The 20,053-nt window shown below is 42.0% G+C and overlaps 1 protein-coding gene across 1 annotated transcript in view; it reads right to left on the bottom strand.

Annotated features, from left to right (window-relative positions):
• Nucleotides 1-2,114: 2,114 nt before the first annotated feature.
• Nucleotides 2,115-20,053, bottom strand: part of LOC121875264 — a 59,156-nt gene continuing 41,217 nt past the window's right edge. Inside the window, exons 4-5 of the mRNA XM_042379725.1 lie at nucleotides 2,780-3,023; nucleotides 2,115-2,277 (exon numbers count right to left, since the gene is read on the bottom strand). Of these exons, the coding sequence (XP_042235659.1) occupies nucleotides 2,115-2,277; nucleotides 2,780-3,023 (407 nt within the window). The remainder of the gene's footprint in view (nucleotides 2,278-2,779; nucleotides 3,024-20,053) is intronic.

The raw sequence follows: 20,053 nt of genomic DNA, 5'->3' as shown, positions 1-20,053 counted from the left end.
GAATTTGCCATTGGTTTTGCCATGTTATCAATATAATTTGAAAAATTAACAATATCACTCTTTTTCTCAATTGTAATGCAATTTTGGGGGATTTCTGTTAAAAAGCACAGCGATTTCAAATGCTGACTTCTCATCTTCTGAAGAGGGTGAGGATGTTGATTTTAATGTAGCAGACTCAAGCAAATCCCCACATTCTCCTAATCATCACGAACTGGATGACTTAGTCAGGGATTTAGGTCTTACCAAGAAAAATGCTAAGATTTTGACATCTTGTCTCAAGGAGGGGAATTTACTAGATCCTAGTTGCAAGATTAGTACATACAGGAAAAGGCATCTAACTTTTACACCTTTCTTCAAAGTCTTGGAACTCAATTTGCTGTATTGCTGCTCTGATGTCAATGGCCTTTTTGGCCAAATAGGCATTGAGTACAACCCTTCTGATTGGCGTCTGTTTATTGACAGTTCAACAAAATGTCTTAAGGCTGTATTGCTTCACAATGGGAATACACTTCCATCAATTCCGGTAGGTCATTCAGTTCACATGAAGGAAGACTATGGAAATGTAAAGATGTTGTTGGACATGCTCAACTATACAAGAAACAATTGTGATGTATGTGGAGACTTCAAGATGATAGGTTTCCTGCTTGGACTAAAAGCTGGCTATACCAAGTATTCCTGTATTCTCTGTCTATGGGATAGTATAGCATATGACAAACACTATGACAGAAGAGATTGGTATGTCGGAAGCGAATTAACTCCTGGTGTACACATTGTGTGTAACAATGCTCTTATTCAAAGAGAGATGATGTTGCTGCCAACACTTCACATAAAACTAGGGCTTGTGAAGTAGTTTATCAAAGCATTAAGCCCAGAAAGTAATGCCTTTAAACATGTCCGCTTAATTTTCCCCAAATTGTCTGAGGCCAAAGTCAAAGGCGGCATCTTAATTGGACCACAAATTAAGCAGATGTTGGCATCTGAAGATTTGGAAGACAAAATGTCAAGTGTTGAAAAAAGTGCCTGGCAAACATTTCGGCTTATAGTACATGGGTTTCTGGGCAACCGCAAGTCTGAGAACTACAAAGAGATGGTGGAAAATTTAATTGTATTTTATAGAGAACTTGGCTGCAGAATGTCACTGAATTTACACTACTTGCATTCACACTTGGAATTCTTCAGACCAAACTTGGGACACGTGAGTGAAGAGCATGGTGAATGGTTTCACCAGGATATACAAACTATGGAGAAGAGATATCAGGGGAGATGGGATGAAGCTATGATGGGTGATTACGTGTGGAGTTTGATTCGAGATGACCCTAAGGAACACAAGAGAAAATGCCGTTCAACTGTTCATTTTTAGCATACTTTATTGTTCAATTTCATTAGTAGCAACTGTATAAAAGGAATGTGTTGTTTATGCTTTCAATATAACATAAAATTGTGCTCTCGTTTCATTTATTTCATTAGCAAATGTGATGTATATCAACATTTCATCTGATTTCTGGTTAAATTTCGGAGATGATAAAAAATTAATTGCTAATTTCTGATAAAACTATTGATGCTGTAAAAAAAACTAAATTCAGATTTGGAATTAGGGCACTCGAAAACATATATAAACAGTTACAAATTCAGGTAAACACAACTTTCCTTAAAATTTGTAATTCTGTAATCGGTACAAAATCTACATGAAATACAGATACCATCAGGTTTAGTCACCAATATACAGGGTGAACTCCAAGGGATGTTTAATTTTCAACTTCAACATCATGCTGTAATACCTCAGTTCTCCAAGGAACATCAGAAAAGAAATGCCTAAACTCATGTACAATTTGTAGGATTTGATTTCTCTTCTCAGTTCCTAAATGATCAAGTTTCTTTTCTAAATTTTTCAACACATCCGAATTGTTTAACAGTTTATTTTCACATCTCCCCAACTTCACATCTACCACCTTTTCATCATCAGACCTGTCACATGGACAATTCACCTTGTTATTTACATCATTTTCTGTAGAATTTCTATCATAATATGTTTTTATCATGTTTACGTGACACAATTGGTTTGACTTGCGTCTTCCTGAACTATTTACAATATAGTTCAATGCTCTCACAATTTTTTAAATCACCCAGGGACCACAAAATCTGGCTTTCAATGGATTTCCTGTTTGTGCCAACATGTGGTCACCAGGTTTGAACTCTCTGCTTCTAGACTTCTTGTCATACCGCCTTTTCATGTTTTCCTGATACTTTTTAAAAATTTCTGCAGCAATATCTATAGCCCTACACAATCTGTTTTTGAAATCCGATACATACTTCAGAAGCTTGACGGTCTCCAATGGAATTATGCCTCGATAGATCTCATACTACTCGAGCAGAAGTCACTCCTGTGCCTCAAGCAAGGTCTTGCGCATATAGCGGCAACGGTTATAGTACTTGACACTTTACACCTTGTTGATGGAGCAATTGGCGCATAAGTCAGACTGGATAACGGTCTGCTCAGCACCACTTCCTTCCATAGACTTCCAAATGGCACCTTGATACGTACTGGTTGTGTGAAAGACGCCAAGTCTGATGAATGTTTTAGGGAATTTCTAGGGGTATTGCATCGTAATAGCATAGGCCTTCTTAGCTGCTGTCAAGGCAAAACAGGCGATGGTCTAAGACTGGCCTACTGCAGCAGTCATAGCTTGCGCTTGAACTCGACACTCCTGCATCGTGCTGTTTACTGTGACAGGGACTGGTATTGAAGGAAGGTATTCAAATGTGGTGAGAGGTTCAATACCTCGTTCCCGATGCAGGATGTCTAGCCTTACCCCCTGGAACAATCTGGGGTCGGGCTGAGACGAAATCCTTCTCGTCAAAACCCACGTAAGGTCTAAATCGTGAGCTTTGGCCGCCACTGACCTGTCCTTGCTGTACTTTAGAGATTTCAGACATGGGAGGAGCCTGCTTTTTCCTCAAATAGCTTTTCAGCCGTTGATCAACAACATCATGGTCATTGTTGGCGGCGACAGTGATGAGTTTATCTTGACAAATAAGACCATGAATGATGTGAGCTGGCTCTTTCCCAGGCGGTGTCTTTTCCTGAAGCTCGAAGTTATCGAATCACAAATGAACGAGAGAAGACATGACTATGTCAATGTTTGTAGTGTAATGAGGGGGGGGGGTGGATTTAGATAGAAATAATAGTAAGAAGTCACTAGTATTAGGCTTGTAAAGTGAGGAAGTTTGGTAGCGCGGCCGCTTAGTTATTTAACTGTAAATACATTCTTAGGGGAAATCTTTCTCTAAACACCACTTTCAGGGTAAAGCTATTTATTATTCAACTCAATGACACATTAACATTAATAGATCAATATCGAAGTTACTGGACACTGACTCTCGGACACAAACATGAAATGGATACACTTCCCATCGTAAGTAACTCACCCCTGGATCGCTCTGAAAAAGACTCACGTGTGACCTGAAGGAGGCCTAGCAGGTGCTGTTGAAGGGAGTGCCGGACTATGTCTCCTGTGGGAGACTCTGCTAGCCGGAGACGCGGTGCTGGGTAGGAGAGTCTCCCTCCCGACCTCTACTAGTGACGAGCCTGACTCCGTCTTCTGTCGATAGTGATGTGAAAGTAATGCCCCTTGGAAGGAGCTGCAGGGCCTTTATAATGGAGGAGGGCCGGCAGATGACCTCTCCTAATTAACACTAAACTGGTTAGATTTGGACAGGTATGTTTGCCCAGGCGCGTGGTCATGTCGCCGGCCGCTAATGCTTCCTAGTTATTACCACCCGGGTGTGTCTGGGCTAGGTGTGGTTTCTTTAACACGGTCATAACGCCAGGTTAACTCATGTACCTTGTCCGTGACCTCTCCTTGGTTAGATCTTACTGTCACTGTAGGGTGTGTCAACCTATATGGGTTACTACGTGGGCATCTACTTACTGTTAGATGTAAGCTGTGGTCTGATAAACAATCATTACAGTAGGAAGGGACCGAGGTACCCCTTGACCTGGACAAACACTGCCTCAAGCACTCTTGAGTATGATACACAGTGATCAAAACGGTTATCCCCAAAAGCATGTGTTTGGAGGTGACCCAGAGTCCGTCCAGGGCAGCATACATGACATCGTGACAATGACTTGTTACGAACCCCGCCACAAATTGTCCTGATCTACCTACCCATCTAGGGACGAAACACGAGTATGACTCGTCTTAGTTACCACTCCCGGGTTTCCCTTCTCCATATCCTGGTTGTTGCGTCACCTCCTCAAAGTCTTCTTTGTCAGCTCCAGTTCGAGGAGAGAGCAGTTCACTCTGGGAAGTGACCACAGGATCACCTATCCTGGAAACCTACGGCACAGTGACTACCTACCGCCTTCTACAATACTCAGCCTTACTCGTCAGCCACCTCAGCTCCGCACTTAAGTATTTGTAATCTTATATTGCCTCCCCCCACGTCCACTTGCTTCCAAAATTGTTTTATGTTGTATAAATATGTATATACTGTTAATGTTTAGGTTAAGTTTGGTTAGGGTAAATTATAGAAAGCTGAATATTTTGTTAAAGAGAATTTATGGTACTTTATTATACACAACAAAACTCGCATCCTTTGTCTACCCTTTTATAGTCCGATTGTCTTTGTTTTTGTTGGGATCTGGGTAGACTTTAACTATATTCTAAATCCCCAACTCGTAACAGCAGACTCAATGGGAAGGCGTCTTTTGGTTTCCAACAATCAGACACTCCTGATGAAGCTGTAGCAGTGCTGAAGGGGGAGTAAGATCTTTAATCACCTTGCCTATGGAGGAGGCCAAGGTAACTCATCTACAGACTTGTAGGTAGACATAATCACACGACGAAGAACGAGGTGCTGCTTCACTCTATCAATCAATAATCAGAGCAGCAGGCGTTAAGGACAGCTTCCACATCTTATTAGGGCGGACGCTAGACGCATACACCAGTTCACTGCGATAGCTGGGTCTCCAAAGTTTAATTTTGGAAGGAAGTGCTTCACCAAATTGTCTTTGAGTTTATATGTTTTGTACTCACTATTGTAGAACTCATTGTGATTTTCAACATATACAGGCGATGCTTCTCTTTCAGCATGGTAATCCTTTTAACCTTTTTCCTTGAATGACTGATTCCTCCGACATAATTACAGATATACTCAAAACATTCTCATGAGCCTATAGCGGCAGGTCCTTCTGGAAGAGTAGATTGGTGGTAATAGGTAAGATGATGCCTGGCCTCCTTTGCCACAAGTTCAACATCTTTCTATGCCATAATTACACTGTATGGGTGACTTCACCTATCATTTTGATAGCATCCTCGCGGCATTTGGATTTAATTCTTATGAGGTCTTCATGCTCCCCGCCACTCTCTTGCCGCAAAATATGCATTCGTGCTGAGGCAACAAGTCAGGATGAGCAGACAATGATAGCGCTTCCTCTTTTTTTTTTTACATTTAATCTCAGTTGAGACTCAGAACTATCCAGGATTGGCTGCATGTAAAGTCTACTTGCATGGGTAAACATTTGACAGCATTCAAGATTTACACAGTTTTGCAACGCTCCTATTTGAGCCTAAACGGCATAAACACCCATACCGTACTCAGAAATTAGAAGAAAATATCTTAATATTGTTAGCACTACAAACTAATTAGTTCACGGGCTCCGAAAAAAATCCCCCTTCCTTTCTTTATACCTGTCACCATTTTATAGTTACCTGGATGTCTAAGCTTCTGAAAATCTTAATTAGTCAAGTGATTTCTGGTTGGTCAACTTAAAATTTTAGAACATTCAACCTGAAATCTAGACACTGAAGTTGATATTTGGCTATCCGTACATACATTTGAACATTGACCTGAAGCATGACTTTTTAAACCTCGAAATAACCATACCTATAGATTTCCTACCTCAGAGTAGTCAAAATCTAAAAGTCGTTCATGTATCTAGGTCTACTGGTTCAAATGAGTATTAATTAGTTGAAAAATGTAAATTTTACCCATTTGGCAGGTGTTATGGGATTTAACCCTTAAGGTGTCATTGAAACCTCAAATAGCCACCCCAATCGATTTTTCACCACAAATTAGTTACAATGCGTTCCTCGTGTTTTTAGGCCCACTGGAGGGAAAAGTTGTGTTTTTCAATTTTGTCCCCGTCAGCGAGGCCATCTTGGATATCTATTTACAGTTACTAGCAGCCAGAAATCACTTGACTAGCAAGCTTTCCGAAGCACTGACATCAAAGAAAACTGAAAAATGGTGACTGGTAAGAGAGGGAAGTAGATGGGTTTTATCGGAACCCCGTGGACTTTAAGTTGTCGTGCTTAACCGCACCACCTACTACCCCACCATACGCTCGTTTACCAGAGTAACAAGGCGGCCACCGGTCATCCTCCGTATCGCAGCTCCACTTCCATACGTCTACAATCATCCAGCTAAAGCTTCTTATGAATTTACCATATTTTCACTTCCGTACGTCACCTTCATTCCATATAGCCACTCGGGTAGGACTACTTATTCTCATTTTATTAGTTTGGAGTATTTCCGCGTTTGTTGAAGTCGGTGGGGGCTTTGGGCGTGGCTGGCCTTTCCTCCTCCCTACTCACCTTGATACAAACACCGGTGGGTCAGTCAGTAGTACAATGAACATTCGTGGCTGGTGTGATCTCAGTGCTTGTGTGTATGTGCTGTCTCGCTCTATGGACTACTGTAATGGTCCTGCTACGCCTCTTCCGGATTACTTCAAAATATACAACGGCTTGGCGACTCTGGTTCTCCTTAGGCCATCCAGGTTTTTGTGTTATGTATGTTTCAGACGATCTTATTTTTTGTAGACATGTCCAGGTGCTGCGTGATGGTTTAACTTGTTCTATTGTAATTTCTAGAGATTATTTGAACTGCCTTTCCTCATATGCTCGGGTGTTGTTGGGTTAAGAGACATAATTTCTTTGGTTCGTGTCCTGTTTAAGTGTTAATTATATTTAATTTATCTAAGTTTAATGTTTAGGTTTTCGACACGTGTTTTTCTTCCCTTTTCACCGTAATATGTCTCCTTTGTTTTGGTTTTCAGTTGTCATTACAGAGTTTTGCTAATAGCATGCTTTCATTTGTTATGGTTAAGTTGTGGCTGCTTGTCTTGTGGAAAGGCAAGCAGCCCTTACTTTAAAACAGGGGTGGCCAACCTTTTGTGTGATGTGATCTACTTTTTCCACAGTTACCCTGAAGCGATCTAGCAGCCTAATAATATTCACCCATAACACCCCCTCCCATTGCCATAAAATACGTAGACTCGTAGAGAGAGAGAGAGAGAGAGAGAGAGAGAGAGAGAGGTGCACAAATAATATTTTTCAATAACTGTTATGATATATTACTAACATGATAAAATCATACACTTACTTCTTACTATTAGAGATGGTTGGCATTGCATGTTGTCTGCCAGCTGTGTATAATTAGGACTGTAGGCGGTCACTGCTGGCCTCAAGCAACATCCAGGTGTTCATCTGACATTGTTGATGGGTATTTGGGTTTGATGTGTGTTTCATGTGTGAAAATGTTGATTCACAAAAGGAAGGTTGATCCAAAAAGTACTGTTAGGTACACTCGGAAACAGCATTTTCTAGCCCCACCAGGTCGGCCCAGGTTGAGGACCATGTTCTTTCTGAACGGCGGGCCACGCTAACTTTATGCGGGGCAACACACGCACAAACACAAGTTATGAACGGCGGAAGCTTCGTTATCAGTCTGTCATGTTATACTCATCTTGCTCTGTATAATGGTAAGCGGTCATAGTATGGATACATAGATGTTAATATGTATTAGTACAATAGTACATAGCATTTTATACCCTTCAAAATATCGTCATAAACATTGGACAGAAGGAAAAGTCTCACACACTGTAGTTATGAAATTAAGATCCGAAGCACCGTCATACAGGTGAGTGAATCACACAGAGATGACCGACCTGAAGTCGGGTGTAGGAGAAGGCCTGCCGTTAGTGTGGACACAGTTGCTCAAAGGGTAAGTCGTATGTTTCTTCGTTGTATTGCTTGACAAGTGTTAAATATACCGTATATAATCCATCTATATATGTATTACAGTCGGGGTTGGGGGGTGGGGGAGGTTGGGGGGGGTGGGGGGGGTTGGGGTTGGGGGGGTTGGGGGTTGGGGGGTTGGGGGTTGGGGGTTGGGGGGGGGGGGTTGGGGGGTTGGGGGGCGTCTGCATCCTGGGCGTGAAATTATCACTCCAAAGGGGGGGTTTCGCCAGGAGAGAGAGTTCGGGATAAGTGGGAGTCAAAAAACAAGTGGGAGTCAAAAAACAAGCAGGTCCTGGGGAGTAAAATTGGCTACTCAGGACAAGGGGTAAAACAGGACCAGGGAAGGGTAGGTTTAAATGTATACTATACAAATAGTAGGAGCGTTAGAAATAAAATAGACTTGCTGAGAGCGGTTGTATGTACCGAGAATGTAGACGTCATAGCAATCACCGAAACTTGGATGAATCTGGCGAGCAAGAACTTTTCATCAGAGCACCGCATAGAAGGGTACAACCTTTTTCACAAGGACAGGGAAGGTAGGAAGGGGGGAGGGGTCGCACTCTTCGTCAGGGATACACTAAAATGTTGTATTAATAATTCAATAAAGGGTGAAATTGGAACCGAGTCTGCATGGGTAGAAATTGCGGAAGGAAGAGACAAACTAATTGTGGGAGTGATTTACAGGCCCCCAAGTCTTGGGAAAGAAGCAGCTCAGTCCATACGGCAGGAAATTAGTAAGGCAGCAAAGTACAACAACCTGTGCATTATGGGGGATTTCAACTTCAGAAATATTGACTGGGACAACATTGTAGGTGACTATGAATCTGAAGACTTCCTAGACGCAGTACAGGACAATTTTTTGAAACAACTAATTATAGAACCTACTAGAGGTAACAATATATTAGACCTAGTATTAACAAATAAAGATAATATTATCAGAGATATCACAGTAGGGGAAGAACTAGGGAACAGTGATCACAGAGAAATCAGGTTCATCCTAAATTGGGAAACAAAAAACAATGACATTATGGTCAGAGTCCCAACTTTCGATTGGCGGATTATCAGGGGTTAAGAAGCTACACTCGCACCAAAAAGTATTGGTGCAGGGTGTGGTCGACGACTTCCGAAACGATACATATACACTGTGATATGTCGGGAAGGTTGGTAAGTGTATCCTCATAACCCCCCCCCCTCCCCACTAGGTGTTGCCATATGGCTGACAATCAGTGTGTTTTTTCCTCTTTTCGGATTGTTGCTTTGTGTCGACTGAATGATGAGCGAGGGTTCGGTCTCGGTGAACGTGGGTATAAAAAAGGGGCAATATGAAGCAGTTGAGATCTACACATGCCAAACGACATGGAAACCTCAGAGGGAACACGATGAGCTATTATTGCCCTTCATAACGAAGGGTTCGCCGTCACAGATTAGCCAGCGGGTTGGTGTCCACAGGAACACCGCTGCACGATGGATTCGACGATACCTCGAAACTGGTGCTACAGACGACAGGTCTCGGAGCCGCCGTCCACGCTGCACCACCCATCAGGACGACCAGGTTGAGTGATTTATTTGGTAGCATAAATTAATGTGGCAATATTTACAAGTATCATAAATAATTTTGTTAACAGGGAGCTCCTCATATTTCATACTGTCTATTTATCATTTCCCGACCTTATTTATCAGTTTGTTTCACATGACCAGGGCTGCCAGTATACCGCTGGAACAACTTGCCTTTCCCAATACCTATCGTCACCGATACTATTTTTTGCGAGTGTACCTAGGTGAGGTCACGTGGAAACAGACAGATCAGTTCCCAGGAGGAAAGGGTGAGGTCACAGGTGACACAACAATTGATCATGACTATAATATATTCACTCATATACTACGTAAAGCACAAGAACAAAATATACCATACAGAAAAATTAGGTCAAATAAGAATGTGCCAAGGTGGATGACCAGAAAACTTAAACATGATATAGGAATAAAGAAAGGAATTTATAAGAAATTAAAGGGAGGGGAGGAGCAGCTCAGAAATAGGTATAATAAACTATCTAGGAATGTTAAGAAAAATGTAAGGAAAGCAAACAGAGACTACGAAATCAGAATAGCGAGAGAATCCAAGGCGAACCCCAAGGGATTTTTCCAGGTATATAGGACAAAGGTCAACGACAACGTTGGGCCTTTAAAGTCAGGGAGAGGGGGGAAGTTATCGATGACAGTGTGGAAATAAGAAAAGCATTGAACAGCTACTTTTTATCAGTTTTCACAAAAGAAATTCACGAGGAAATTCCAGAGGTGGAACTGATATTTAGGGGAAATGAAGAAGAGAAATTAAAGAATATCCCTATCAGAAAAGAGGATGTTCTTAAGAAGATAAGTAAATTAAAGAAGACAAAATCCCCAGGGCCAGATGAAATTTTCCCTCGAGTTTTGAAAGAGTATAAGGAACAGATTAGAGGACCCCTCGTAAATTTATTTACAAAATCATTAGACACGGGAGTTGTGCCAGACTTGTGGAAACAGGCAAATGTAGTACCCATATTCAAAAAGGGAGACAGAGCATCAGCATCAAACTACCGGCCGATTAGTTTGACGTCAGTTGTGGGGAAATTTCTTGAATCAATTATAGCAAATAGCATTCGATCGCATTTCGAGAAAAGCAAATGAATCTACAACTCTCAACATGGGTTTACAAAGGATAAATCTTGTCTAACAAATCTGCTGACTTTTTTAGGAAAGTCTTCGAGGTAGTAGATAATGACGATAATTGCAATGTTATTTACTTGGACTTTAGCAAAGCGTTTGACAGAGTACCACATCAGAGGTTTCTGTGAAAAATTAAGGCTCATGGTATCGAGGGGAAAGTTTTAAATTGGATAAAATCGTGGCTCACCGATAGAACACAGAGGGTTAGCGTAGATGGTGTCAAATCTGAGTGGGGCTGTGTAACCAGTGGGGTTCCCCAGGGGTCAGTACTGGGCCCACTCTTGTTAATAATCTATATAAACAATCTAGATACTGGGATCAGTAGTGACATAAGCAAGTTTGCAGATGACACCAAAATTGGGAGGCAGATTAATTCAGGGCAGGATGCAAATGCACTACAGGAGGATTTAAATAAACTGCAGGAGTGGTCAGAGAAATAGCAATTAAAATTCAACACCAGCAAGTGCAGCGTACTTAATATTGGTAGAACAAATACTGTCAACGTATACAGCCAGCCTTAACAACATCAACCTAGAAAGGTCGACTTGTGTACTTGTAAGCCCGGACCTACGGCCTAGAAAACAGTGCGTTAAAGTTCGAAATAAGGCAAACAGAGTAGTATGTTTTATATCTAGAAGTGTAAGTAATAAGAATGGAGAGGTCTTATTGCAACTATATCTTGCGTTAGTCAGGCCGCACCTCGATTATGCGGTTCAGTTCTGGTGCCCTTATTATAGGATGGATATCAATTCTCTGGAGTCGGTGCAGCGAAGAATGACGAAAATGATCCAGGGACTTAGAAACCTTCCATATCAAGATAGGTTAAGGAAGCTAAACTTGCATTCCCTAGAACGACGAAGAGTGCGGGGAGATATGATAGAAGTATTTAAGTGAGTGAAAGGAATCAATGAAGGCGATATAGATAATGTTTTTATAATATCCGAGCAGGATAAGACTGGTAGCAACGGATTTAAGTTGGATAAGTTTAGGTTTAGGAGGGAGATAGGAAGGAACTGGTTCACAAATAGGGTTTTGGACGAGTGGAACAGGCTTAGCAACTTTGTAGTAAGTGCTGGAACGCTGGAGAGTCTTAAAAAGAGGCTAGATAGATTCATGGGTGATAGAGAGTGGCAGTAACTCTCGACAGGAGCTGCCATGCACAGGTCAACCGGCCTATTGCAGACTCCTTATTTTCTTATGTTCTTATGTTCATATGTTTTCTAGGCCATAGGTCCGGGCTTACAAGTACCCCTAAGTCTCTTTCACAAGTCGACTTCTCTAGGTTGATGTTGTTAAGGCTGTCTGTATACATTGACATTATTTGTTCTTCCAATATTCAGTACGCGGCACTTGCTGGTGTTGAATTTCATTTGCCATTTTTTTGACCACTCCTGCAGTTTATTTAAATCCTCCATATTATTATATCCGGACCTCCTGTAATGCATTTACATCCTGATCTGAATTAATCTGCCGCCCTATTTTGGTGTCATCTGCAAACTTGCTTACGTCACTGCTGACCCCAGTATCTAGATCGTTTATGTAGATTATGAACAAGAGTGGGCCCAGTACTGACCCCTGGGGAACCCCACTGGTTACACAACCACACTCAGATTTAACACTGTCTATGCTGACCCTCCGTGTTCTATCGGTGAGCCATTATTTTTTCCAATTTATAACTTTCCCCTCGATACCATGAGCCTTAACTTTTCTGAGAAGCCTCTAATGCGGTACTCTGTCAAACGCTTTGCTAAAGTCTAAGTAAATAACATCGTAATTTTCGTCATTATCTACTATCTCGAAAACTTTCCTAAAAAGCGTCAGCAGATTTGTTAGACAAGATTTTCCCTTTGTAAACCCATGTTGAGAGTCGTAGATTAATTTGCTTTTCTCTCATTTTGTAGTAGGTATTACGCAGCAACCAAACAGGGAGGTACTACCGCCTGGGAAGATATTGGAAGCATAATGTGTTGTCTATGGTAGTAGGGTGTGTCATACGGAGGCGATTTTTTTTTTTTGAGTTTGAAAAATCGGCCCATGGTATTAATGATGTAGTTCTATGTGCAGAATCATGTGATATCTTCAGATTTGAAAAGTTTTTATTTTTTGCTAGGTAAATTTTAACTTGAAATCTTATGAAAATTCAGTATTCCCACCCTTTTACCAACAACACTAAATAGCTTATTTAAAGTAAAGTAAATGTATCAGGTTAATTTATTAGGATGAAAATGATCCAGAATAGTGAAACGGATGATCTTGACACATTTATTAAATTTAATATTCCTTTAGAAAACAAAATCATCAAATACAAAAACCGGTTTTACTACTACGACCCGGTGTTGCTGCACACCATAGAGAACATGTCTTTCTTGCTTCTGTTTCTACTCATCACCTACCTGCTGACCACCTGAGCTCGGATGTAGCCTTCCCTCCTCTACTGGCTGTACACGTGACTGCTGGCCTCGCTCACTTGCTGTACACAACGCTCTATACTCTGGGTGTGCGAGGGCCAGGCAGGGACATGCATGGGGTTGTCCAGGAAAGCTCTGACTTGAACATTGGTGAGGCTGCAGGTAAGAGGGGGCTCACTGCCAGCCTGGATGTTATCCAGATCTATGAGATCAGTGAGGGTCTTGGCACCTAGATTGACTTCAGGAGTCTTCCTGACCCTGAAGGAATCGTCACCAACTGATTCGTCATGCCCAGATCCTCTCATAAGTCTCATATCCAAGATCTTTTTGACTGCCACTCTTCTCTCCTCCTCATCCTTACTGCAGAGCATTGTCTGCAGAACTGCCTCAGGATGAGCATACCAGGAAGATCTCCTCACAGTTTGCTCCACAATCTGAACAACCTTCCTTGGCTGACTCCTCAGGAGCTCAAGCTGGAAGGGACATGCCTCGGACCTTCGGAGAACATTGAGCTTGACCTTGGTGTTGAACCAATTTGTGGCAAGTAGACACTCACGATGAATTGGACAATAGCTCAGGTTGTGAAGCTGGTTCCCTTTCAGTTTATGATGAAAGCGACCCAAAATTCTGCAGAACCTGAGAGCAGATTTGTGAGCCACCTAGAATGAGACTGGACCTATCTACAGGTAAGCAAGTCTATCAGGCATGACACAGTTTGATGGCACTGCCAAATCATGTAACCATAGTACTGGTCAGTACTCAGGTCGTCAATGACAGTATGTGCAAGCTCAACGAGTGGAGGGCCAACTGTGATTTTTTCAAAGCTCGGATTTATTTCTAACTCAGTGGCAGAGTCCAGCATCTTGCCAAGAGGACCAGACCATCTGTTGTTTGAAGAGTCTTGCCATCCAGCTCCTGGATCAGATATCTGAGTGGCAACTCGTTGGTGTAGAGTCACAAACAATCCAGACCAGCTTCCTCCCAATCTTCCGCTCTATCCACTGTATGACCCCCTTGCCACCCTGTGTTCGTGTTGGTGCTGTCCCCTCCAATGGCCTGCAGGGTCGTCTCTCTCTCTGAGCAGTTCTGGTATCTCTGCTATCTCAGCTGGTTTCCTGATGTCATCTTTCTCTGGAGTGAAATGTACAAATGCTTCCATTCTGGTTCACTGCAGCAGAGGTAGTGTTCCATCCCCTTCACCATGGCAGGGGAACAACTTGTCAGAATCTCCAACTTTCATGAACACTTTAGTGTCATCCCTTCTCCCATCAAAGAACAAACAATTGATTCCATTTTCTCTTATCCTCTTATCAAACTCCTCTTCTAGGTTACTGACAAGTTTCTCCTGAGCTCTCCTTACTTTGTTATGATCTATCACCAGGTGAACATCATCAGGTGTTATCAAACCACCGTCAATCCAGGCAGCTGTTGCTATCTCTGCAGTTTCTCTGAGACCAGTGTGGTGTCGCATGCTGGCCAGAGCTATGCTCAGGATATCTTTCCTATTTTGAATCTTATGCCTGGAAGGTTTGGGATCATTATTTTCTGGGTTAGGGACAAAGTCACCATTCTCCTGGTCAGCACTCGGATCAGCCATGGGGAAGTCATTAAACTCTGAATCAGCTTGACTCCAATCATCGGCCTTTTTTACCTCACCCTGGGCCTTCTCAAGTCTCTTTTCCACGGCAACTCTTCTCCTCTTCTGTCTCTGTAGCCTCCTGTCTCTTGGACTCCGGAATATCTTGGCTAGAAATCATAGAGCCCTATACTGCCAGTCTTCTCTCTCTGTTAGCTGACAAATGCCAGCGGTTCGATCACAGGAATCTTCAGTTCACGCGCACAAATACAGGAGATGTGGGCCTCCGGATTTACAGTCACGATCGCATCCAAACTCAGGACCAGAGAACAATTGGGCACTTGCAAGTAATTATTTCAAATAGCTGGTCCAGTTGCTTGGCAAAGCTGTCCTTAACTGCAAGTTTTCCTCTCCCAAGAGAGATATCTCTTGCCTTTTCCCAACTGGCTAGCAGTCTCTCACTAATCTTCTTCTGACTTGTTATGACTGGAGGATTGAACTGAGCGTTAGCCAGAGTGTACTGTGCCAAGACAACTTTGGTCATATCACTGGCAATGTCTTTGTTTGTATAAGTTCTTTGGTTCTTTTCACTGATTTGCCTGATTAAAACACCGTATCTCAAAGCATCTCTCAATGTAGGCAACTCCGACTTCAGGAGCTCTCTCCCAGACCCAAGATAGTGACTGAGATGGCTGGATTTTTGGTTCCTCGTCCTGACACAAGCAGCCATCGCAAATATTATCAATTTATAAATGCATCAGAATTTGAAACAGAAAAAAATATTGTTAGTTGGGTTGTTAAAGAATGAAGTCAGAAAGCAATGTTCACTATTTAATTGTAATGCACTAATGCAGCTGTACGTTAGATTTTCGATAAATTTCACGCTAAAATTTACCTAGCAAAAGGTTGCAAAATATTGAAACTGAAATTATTTTCTGTTTATATACACTAAAATCTACCAAAAGAGTGATGGGCCATTAGTTTTAGCTGATCTTCCCTCCTATGACACACCCGAGTAACACAGGCTAAATCGGACGAAAAATCACCTATTGTGAATAATGTAGCGTTGATAGCGTCACGAATGAAAGTAGTCGATCATCCTCGAGGCAAAAGTGATCTTTTAGAATTTCTCGCCGAATTCAAGGAAATCATTGCATTACCTGGAGAACCCCTGGGTAAAACAACGTTGGCAAATCATCATATTCCACTCAAACCGGAAGCTAACCCAATCTACATCCCAGCATATAGGCTACCCCACAGCAGAAGAATGGTAGTCCAGCAAATAGAACAAGACATGGTGGACCAAAAGGTGATCCAACCTTCCTCATCACCATGGAACTCGCCTTTATTTTTAATTCTCAAGAAAGATGGAGAATGGAGACCAGTCGGAGATGTTTGACGAGTCAACGGTCAACCAGGTAACTGTACCAGACAGGTTCCCAATGTCATGGTCACATTGACTGCTGGTCTGTTTTAAAACTGATGATTCTTATTATACTTCACGTCCACAAAACATCCCTAGGAAGAAACGCGTTTTACTCCAAGGCTCCCTCCGTAATCCCCGCCCATGTGAACACCGTTGTCAATACGCATATTCCACCTTTTCCTGGCAAGCTCAATCTTGAATTAGTTTATGTGAATCAGCTTTAGTAATTCGCCAGACCCATGTCAACTGAGGGTCATCTTTGAATGTGTAGCAGTTAATGTGTTTGTAATTTTTGTCATTGCATGAGAAGCTACCTCTAGCAACTCGCGGGTATAAAAACCAGGGCGAGGAAGGGAGAGGCCTTCCCGTGATGCCTTCCGCATTTGTTTTCAGGTATGTAAGAGGGTGTTCCCCGCCGATATAGTTTTTCAGTTTGACCGAGTCAATTTTGTGATTATCAATGTTTATGTTGTAACAGTGTAATTGTCATTTACTCAGTGTAAGAATTACTATTAACGTAAATGTTGTCTGACGTTGCGAGTCGAAAGATTTGTTGTGATTGAGTCATCATCATGCCTTCCCGTGACGCCCTCCGCATTTGTTCTCAGGTCCAGTGTGTGTGGGCTATTTGAACACCCCACCGACTGCCCGGAGTCGGTGGATACCTAACAGTTACCTGTAGTGGCCGATGTCGCTGATTCGACATGATTAAAACTGATCCAGTCAACATCGTGGGGCTGGACCCCAGACTGTCACCTCGTGTCCGACTACCACTGATCATAACAGCGATCGTCAGTTGTTGAGTGTCCTACCCTGGGACACTCCTGGAAGTTATATGGTCCACAGTGTGTGTTGTATTTGATCGGGGATAATTCTGGAATATAATTATCCCATGTTGGGTAGTGAACCCATGTATAATTTGTTGGTATCAGTATTAACGTGTTGTGTGCTGTGAGTGCATCTCATATGTACTAACAACAGTCTAGTGAAGTTCCATATGTAAGTTTGTCTTGTAATGTAAGGTAATATCATGTACCACCAGTAATGTGTGAGAAGTAAGAGTATCCACTTGGAACTAACAGAGAGAAGCCAAGTAGTTGATCCGTGGAGCTGTATGTAATGTAAGGTAACACCAGTAAGGTTGTGAGAAGTAATAGTACAGTATCTGAGTGAATTGCAGTGGAGTAAAGCCAAGGGGTCTGAACGTTGGAGTTGTATGTTAATGACATCTTTTTCCCTACTTTGATTTCATATTAATAAACTATTTCTTAGAGTATATTAGGAGCATTCATTTCATCTCGGTATTCACCTTTATTTTTGTCCAAGTGACCTTGATACCAGAATTACAGTACCCATGTGCCTGACCCTCGCCATGCTACCAAAAGAACTGAGGTTATGTCGTAACCATGAACTGAAATATGTAGACAGAACAATTGAAGGAAATAAGACAGAAGTTTGAGATAAGGGTGGCCTCGGTGGTTCAGAAGTGAGAGAGTCGCCGCCCTACAATGGGGGCGGCTTTTTTGCCCCTGCTCTTACCAATGCCTGTTCTAACTGACTTACTACAGTCACTAGGAAAAGACAACGCAGTCTTCAGCAACTTAGATTTACTTAGCGGGTACTGGCAAATTACCTTACATGAGGATTCCTGCGAAATAACTGCATTCAGCACACCTATGGGACATTTCGAGTTCTTAAGAATGCCATTTGGTCTAAGAAATGCGCCGCTAACATTCCAAAGAATGATAAACACCTTGTTTGCTGGAATGATAGGTAACACAGTCTATGCCTATCTAGATGATCTTATCATAGTAAGCAAAGATTTATAAAGTCATCTAAACAAGCTACGAGAAGTTTTCACAAAGCTACATCTAGCTGGATTGAAAGTGAAACTTTCCAAATGTGAATTTCTCAAATCCAGAATCCAATTTCTTGGTCACATAGTGGATGGTAATGGTATACACACAATAGATTGCAAGGTAAAGGCGGTGAAACAATTCCCTTGTCCCAAGAACGTAGATCAACTTCGTAGTTTCCTAGGATTATCAGGATACTACCGTTCTTTCATTGAAGGTTATGTCAAGTAAGCATCACCACTCACTAAGCTCCTCAAAAAGGATGTGGAGTTTACATGGAATAAGGAACAAGAGGACAGTTTTAATGCCCTCAAGAGCGCCTTAACAAAAGCACCAGTGTTAGCCTTTCCGGACAACACAAAACCATTTACCATGTGTACTGATGCCTCGGGCCTTGGTTCAGGGGCGGTGCTCATGCAAACTGATTATCGAGGAAAATGGCGGGTAGTAGCATACGCCAGTCGCACCCTCAACGATGCAGAAACATGTTATTCAGCTACGCATTTAGAAGCATTAGCTGTAGTGTGGGCTCTCAAGCATTTTCGGGATCTCATTTTGGGATATCCGATCTCAGTACACACAGATCATGTAGCCGTGACAGAGCTATTTAATGGGAAAAATTTATCAGGGCGTTTAGCGCGCTAGTACCTAACCATACAGGAGTTCGCACCTGACTTCAAGTATTTGCCGGGCCGTGCGAACGTGGTAGCTGATTTGCTATCTAGACACATACCTCCTGTCACGCCACTACCTACGTTCACCCTGTCACAATTAAGGACGGAACAGTTACAGGATCCATTATGGTCCAAGGTTATATATGTCTTAGAATCGGGAGATGAGGTAAATTTGCCCAGGTTGTCTCTACCACTCTCACAGTTTGAGCTGCAGCATGACATATTATATCGCTCAGTGAAAACACAACAAGAGTCAATCTCTCAAATTGTTATTCCTAGATCATTAAAGGAAAACGTTCTTACCCTCTTTCATGATGCACCCCAAGCTGGGCATCCAGGACGAGATAGATGTCTAACAAAAATTAGACAAAAATATTATTGCAAATCTATGAGGATCGACATCGAGCATCACATTGCTAAATGTTTATCTTGTGCAAAACACAAGGGAACAACGATGGATCCAACTCCAGTCTTAGAATACCCGACGCCAGAACGTCCATGCGATACAGTTGTGATCGATTTATTGCAACTACCAAAAAGCTATCAAGGCTCTAGTTACGTACTTGTTCAAAGTGACAAGCAGTGAAGAAGATTAACGATTTTTGTTTGCTGATCGTAGTTTTTGACGATATGTATTGTCTGTCGTTATATTTTCTTGAGCAACTGTTGTAGTTGAAGTAGAATGTACTTGACTGACATTAGGAATCCCTGCTGACTTTTTTCATTCTATCAACATGTGCGATATCTGTAATAATTGACGTTGGCTCAACACCTTGGAATTTGTTTCCATGTTCTTTCGCTCTAATCACGTACGGACCTGTGAATTTAGGCGAGAGTTTTGATATGCATTCCAGCGTTTTTATTATTACTTTGTCTCCTATTTCTAATTTTATAGGCTTAGCTTTTTTGTGTTGCTTGCAGATCATTTCAGCACGTGAGGCTGCTAAGTGTTTTCGTACTTTTCCATGGATGCTCGTGAAAACATTGATTTGTTTCTTGGCATAATCATCCATGTTGTACACAGGTTTTTGGAATTCCTATTAGTATTTACCTTTACCGTAAATTATGTAGTATGGCGATTTGCCTGTAAAGCTATTTATAGATCCATTGATGGATGCTGCAACCTGTGGAAGCCAGTCTTCCCACGAACTATGCATTGGATTCACCACATGTCGGAGAATCTCTAGAATTTTTTTATTCGCACGCTCGACCAACCCATTTGAAGATGGATGGTAGGCGGTTGTGAAAGTTTGTGTAATGTCATATTATTGACATATAGCAGCTAAGAATTGATTCTTAAATTCTGCCCCGCTATCCGAGAGTATCACCCTAGGTGTAGAGAAAGGACAGATTAGATGAGTGACTAGTGCATGAGCCACTGATTCG

Source organism: Homarus americanus, unplaced genomic scaffold (genome assembly GCF_018991925.1).
Source record: "Homarus americanus isolate GMGI-L3 unplaced genomic scaffold, GMGI_Hamer_2.0 scaffold56241, whole genome shotgun sequence".
Taxonomy (NCBI): domain Eukaryota; kingdom Metazoa; phylum Arthropoda; class Malacostraca; order Decapoda; family Nephropidae; genus Homarus; species Homarus americanus.
Note: the sequence above shows the minus strand (reverse complement) of the source record. Positions and strands in the feature narration are given on the sequence as shown.